The 6,249-nt window shown below is 39.7% G+C and overlaps 1 protein-coding gene across 1 annotated transcript in view; it reads left to right on the forward strand.

Moving 5' to 3' along the window:
• Nucleotides 1-6,249, forward strand: part of AK9 (adenylate kinase 9) — a 119,359-nt gene that overhangs the window by 39,711 nt on the left and 73,399 nt on the right. Inside the window, exons 13-14 of the mRNA XM_014531391.1 lie at nt 5,326-5,409; nt 5,500-5,598. Of these exons, the coding sequence (XP_014386877.1) occupies nt 5,326-5,409; nt 5,500-5,598 (183 nt within the window). The remainder of the gene's footprint in view (nt 1-5,325; nt 5,410-5,499; nt 5,599-6,249) is intronic.

A 6,249-nucleotide genomic window follows, 5' to 3' on the forward strand; every position in this document is an offset into this window, starting at 1 on the left:
ATCCGAGGAGCTGCAATCTGGATGGTCCCACTCTGACCACCGGGCACACTGGCTCCTGGATCTCTAAGGAGGTGCTAATCTAGCCTCTGCCTGAGGCTACCCAGCAGGAGCTTAGCTGTGAAGCAATGCAAGTTGCTGTGGGGCCTTGGGCCAGCTGCAGTTTGTTAGGTAATTTTCAGATTGCAAAGAGCCAGGCCTTTCATATGTAAAAGTGGGCACACAGCTTGGGCGGGGCGGGGGTCCCAGGGGATCAACAGGGCTGAGCAAGCAGCTATGCCTGCCCTCAGAGGCCCTGCTTCTCAGTGTCCTTGCAATGGCTGCAAGCACCTCCAAGAGAAAGCTGCCCTCGAGTTCCGACCAATGCCAGACAGTCCAGTTTCTCCCGTATGAGTCTGGGTCCCCAGAGACTCGCCTGGAACTGGAGCTCAGAGCTTGAGACTCCCTCCTGATTGAAAAAGACAATCGTGTCCTCAGCCGCCAGCTCTCTCCGCATGCACCTCCGGACTTTTGTATTTACTTCAGCACCGCACCTCCTCTGAGTCTCGGTATGCTTTTCTCTTTCCTTCTAGTTGTAGAATTTCCACTCAGCCAGCCTTCCTGTGGTTCTGGACAATGTCCGTTTTGTCTTTTAGTTGTTTTTTGAAGTGGTTGTGCGAGGCAGCAATTTCTGGTGTTTACCTATGCCGCCATCTTGGTTTCTCCTCTGATCTGTCTTTTTTAAATTTGTTTTTTAAGGTTGGGTTAACAATTAAGCCTGGCTACCTGCTGGCAAGGACTTGTGTGCTCATCTTGATAGCTCTGGTACCTTACACCTTAATAAGCGGTTGAATAAATGAGTCTACATCAACCTGATTCATAAACAGAAAAGATTTCAATTCTAGACTTCTAAGGAAAGGAAACAAAAAAGAGCTTTCAGATTTAGATTGCATTGCTTTTATGAGTCTGCCTGCTGGCCAAAGACTGAGCATAATTTATACCTTTATCTACACCAGTCATGACACCACCTTCCACCTGACTCATGGAGTTTGAGTTTTTGCTGCTATCGTTGCTGTTTTAGGCTATATGCTAGCTCTGATTATAAATCAGATTGTTCTATTTGGGAACTATTAATTTTAAATTCAAAAGGCCATAAGGCAGTGAAACTAAAAGAAGCCTTAAGATCAATTAACGTAACTTTACAGATGAGAAAACTGAGATGGTTGAAGGTTAAATGGCTTCCTAAAACTCACCCAGATAGTAGCATAGCTGAGACTTAAACCCTGGTTCCCAAAGTTCCAGTGTTCTTTCTCCTGACCATCTGCTTCTTCCTATACCTCACTTCTTATTATCCTATATAATAAAAGCCTAACATGCTAAGTGTCTGGTCATCCAGTCGACCGTTCAGCCAATCAAAGCATAATATGCTAATCATATGCTAAGGCTGCTCAACCTCTCGCTATGATGTGCACTAACCACCAGGGAGCAGATGCTCTGACCGGTAGGTTACCTTGCTGCTGGGATCCGGTGGATCGGGACTGAGTGAGACGGGCCAGAGATGCCCTGGAGCCCTCCCATGGTTCCTCTCTGGCTGGCCAACCTCCCACATCCCTCCCTGGCCCCAATCGTGCACCAGTGGGGTCCCTTGGCCTGGCCTGCACCCTCTCACAATCTGGGCCCCCTCAGGGGATGTTGGAGAGCTGGTTTCAGCCCGATTCTGCAGGCCAGGTCAAGGGACCCCACTGGTGCACGAATTCGTGCAATGGGCCTCTAGTATATTTAAGAATAGACACGGGGTTTGGGGTTTTTTATTTTCTTTTTTTAAAATATATATTATTGATTTTTTTACAGAGAGGAGGGGAGAGGGATAGAGAGTTAGAAACATCGATGAGAGAGAAACATCGATCAGCTGCCTCCTGCACACTCCTCACTGGGGATGTGCCCACAACCAAGGTACATGCCCTTGACCGGAATCGAACCTGGGACCCTTCAGTCTGCAGGCCGACACTCTATCCACTGAGCCAAACCAGTTAGGGCGGGGATTTTTATTTTCTGTTTTTCTTAAGGAAGAATGAGATTTTTCATTTCATGGCTCTTTTTGAAATTCATTGATTGGTTTTGGTAGAATTTATGTCTATAGGTGGCATCCATGTAACTAGTCACATTGGAACACATGGAAGTCGCTTAATATCTAAACATCTCACTTAGTGGAATACCCACAATGCAGCACTTGCTATATAATACATGGGATATTTCTCACTTTCAAAGACCTGGAAACAAAACTTGAGATTACCTCCAGTGTTTTAGACTAAATTCAGCCACCACTGTTGGGATTTCCAGAAGCTGTGGCAATGTACTGTACTCTAGTAGAGCCATCACTGCCTCGATTCCAAATATTCTTTTTCTAATAAAGTTTTTCTCATTACAAAAGTCATATCGGATCTTATTTATTGGGCATTTACTGTACATTGAGGCTATGCTCAATGCATTGCATGCATTCCCCTACTTAATTCTCATAACAAGCCTATGAGGTAGGTATTTTTATCACCTCTTTCAGTACATGAAGAACCTAAGGCTTAGGGGGGTTAAGGTATTTGCCCACAGTTGACAGCCAGCAAGTGATTGGGATTCAGATCTACTGGGATTCAAATCAAATTTGTGCTCCTATCCTCTATGTCTCTCAAGGGCTTGCAGAAAACTGGAAAGAGCAGTGATACCCCAGAGCTATCCTGTTAAGAATTGGATGCATTCTTTAGCCCTCTCTTTTTTCTATTCATATTGGTAATAATTAATTGTGATTCTATGGTATATGTAAAATTGCATTCTTTAAAAATAATTCTTTCTAATTAATATGTAATTATTGTAATAAATTATATGTTAGATGAAGATTTAAGTTAATTATTTCCAGATGGTGGTGAGCCAATTTTATAAATAACATTTACTAAATTATGCATATTTTTACTACAGATTTGAAATGCCATCTTATTAATATTAAGCTCATTGTAAAATTCTGAATTTTCTATTCTTTTCCTCTTTCTATTACAACCTTTAATATAGAATATAGTTATTAAAACTTTATGACGCATTTTAATCTAGTAATATAAGTTTCTCCTCAAAACATTTTGTTTTGAAATTATTCCTGGGTATTCTTTCACTTATTCCATAAAATGAGTGCTTAGTGTGTGCCAGGCTTTGGGATATATGTAGAATTTTGTCAAGTTCTACAACAAATCCCAGTGGAAGAAATTGTGTTCCATTAAACAATAATCTGACAATAATTAGCATCTTTATTATTAAATCTTCTCATAGAGACAGATGAAATCTCTTTTTGTCTAATATTTGTATCCTTCTTTAACAAAAATATACTTTTCTTAATTTTATTCCTAGATATTTTGTTACTATTGAATGAGATAATTTTTCTATTCATTTTCTAGTTCATTACTACCAGTATATTAGAAAACGTTTAATATTTGTTTGTAACTGTCCACCTTATTAAATTTACTTGCTGGTTCTTATAGATTTTTTAGTGGAGTCTCTGGAGTTTTGCAAATAATCAGTTATATCATTTAGAGAAGAGGTATAGTTTCAACTCCTCCTTTCCCGTTATTCGTGCTTATTTCCTTTCTTGACTAATTATGTGCTAGGAATTCTAGAAGGATGTTATTAAATAGTGGGAGTGACAGAGGACCTCTTCAAATGGGTCCTTTCCAATGTTTCCTCCTAAGGTTATTAAGTATTTTCATCTGGAATGGATGTTGATTACCAAGTGCCTTCTTGGCACCTATCAAGGTAATCATGAAGTTTTTAATCTTTTGACCTATTGATTTCTCAATTATGCTAATGTATTTTCCAACATCAAACCATTCTGATAGTTCTGAAATAAACCTTACTTGGTCATGGTATATTATTCTTACAACATATTTTTTCTTTTGATTTTTAATCTAGGATTTTTTTTTTTTACACTTTCAAGTGTGGTTGTATATAACATTTTCTTTTTTGTGTGCTCTATTTTCAGATTTTACTATCAGGGTTTCACTAGCTTTTTAGATAAATTGAGAAGTTTCCCATCATTTTTATGCTTGAAACGATTTAAGGAGCAAGGAAATTACTTCTTCTTACATGGCAGTGTGAGCTTTTGCTACGCAAGAATACAGCATTGCCTAATAAATCTGCTTCTCTTCTTTTTCATTAGCCTATAAACAAATGAGAGTCCAACATGGTGCTTAAGGGATTATAAAAAATAACAACAAAAAGACCAGCATTGAAATGGCATGCCATCCGGATGATCATCCAGATGACGCAGAATGAATTTATATTTTTAGTATACCATCTTCAAAATGCAAACCAAAATTAAAAAAAAAATACGCATAGAGAAGTCACAAAACAAAGCTTGAGACTATTTACCCAGACTACTAAGATGGCTTGCTATTCAACCTATTTGAGGCTGGACAAAATGAATTCATTAAATCCTTCAACAAACTCTAGAGTACCTACTTTGTGTTGGGCACTGACCTACAAGCGGTGAACAAGACACATGAAGCTCCTGTCTTCATGGTGGTTACACATTGAAGGGGGTAGAGGGGCAAAAAAACCCACAAACTGGTAGAAAAAATATATAACACAGTAATGGGGTAGGTGGTGATTGGGGTAGAAGTGCTGAGGTATTAGGGTGACTAAGGAAGACCTCATTGAAGAGGAGACATTTAACAGAAATCTAGATCAAAAGAGGAAGTTAACCAGGGTCCTGGAGGAAGAACAGTGATGTATTGTCTCTCGAAATCTGTAGTGATTCCTTTTACATTACATTATGGCATAAAATCATAGATTTTTAAAGCATTTCACAAATTGCCTTTTTACACCAGAATATAAAAATAGATGCTATCTCTCATATGCTACAAACGTAAAAGCTTCTTTTGAAATTCACTAATTATTCTAAATCTAATAGGGTTAACCTTTCTTAAAATTTAAAAAATTATAATACTTTTGCTAGTGAATTTTACTCCAATATATTAAGAAAAATTCACAAGTGGAGAGTATTGAGGTTTTCAAACATAGAAAATTATAGACTAATACAGAAGATGGCAGCTAGCATGGAGCAGGCTTCCTGAAAGCCAAGCATTTTCTAAATTGCCATCATCCATTCTTGTATTTAATCCTCACAACATTGCCTTGGGTTGGATGGTGTTCATTGTGCAAAGTAGAAATTGAGACAAGGAGATCAAAGCCATGCTGACTGAGTCAGCACTCACACCCAAGTCTGTCTGACTTTAAAGCAGAGAAGTGAATCATTATTCCTGTCTCCTTACCCTAAGCTACCTTCTGCTAACACAGCCAATTACTATCTTTCAGCTTTAAAAGACAAGGAAAGAGAACTTAAAATGAAGGAGTATAATAAAAGCTTCGGAGAGGCACGCTCTTCACTTGATGTCGATGGTAAAGAAATATATTGCTACTGCTGTATTAGCCAAAATGTTTCTAATATGAACAGGTTAGCTGATAAAGCATGTTATTCTTCCACTGCAGGGCTCATTCCGGAATCCCAAAGAGCGAGCACTGTAGAGGACAATGAAGAAGTCAAAATGAAGTTGGATAGTGATCCAACTGTTAAAACTGATCAAGATGGTAACAAAATGAACTGTTAATGCCATGCTTATGGGTCTAACTTTCATTTTATTTCATATTTTCTCATGTTTAGATTGAAGCTTAAAATACCCCCAAAATTGGAACATTCAGGAAAAAAAGACTTAGCTTCTCTGTTACAGATATAAGCTGTAGAACCAAACTAGATTTACTGGGATGAAGAAGAAAATACAGAAACTGAGGAGTCTAATATGATTAGAACCGCCCCAAATTTTTCAAAATGTTTCTAAACATAACACAATTATTATTATGTAACTAGAGGCCCGGTTCACAAAATTTGTGCACCCGTAGGGTCCCTAGACCTGGCTGGCGATCAAGGCCGATCAGGTTCCCCGCCTCCCTGCCTCCCCGCCTCCTCCTCCCCTTGCCACCCACGTGGTTCCCTCCCTCCCTCCCCACCTTCCCACCACCTCCTTCCCTCGCTCCCTCAGCGCCCTGCCACCACTGGTTGCCTGCCATGTTCTACACTGCCCCCGGTGGTCAGTGCATGTCATAGCAAGCGATTGAACTCCTGTTGTCCCAGTCGAACTCTCAAAGGGACACTTTGCATATTAGCCTTTTATATATATAGACTAGAGGCCTGGTGCACAAAAATTTGTGCACTGGGGGGGGGTCCCTCAGCCCGGCCTGTGC

The sequence above is a fragment of the Myotis brandtii genome, unplaced genomic scaffold (assembly GCF_000412655.1).
Source record: "Myotis brandtii unplaced genomic scaffold, ASM41265v1 scaffold8, whole genome shotgun sequence".
NCBI classification, from domain to species: Eukaryota; Metazoa; Chordata; class Mammalia; order Chiroptera; family Vespertilionidae; genus Myotis; species Myotis brandtii.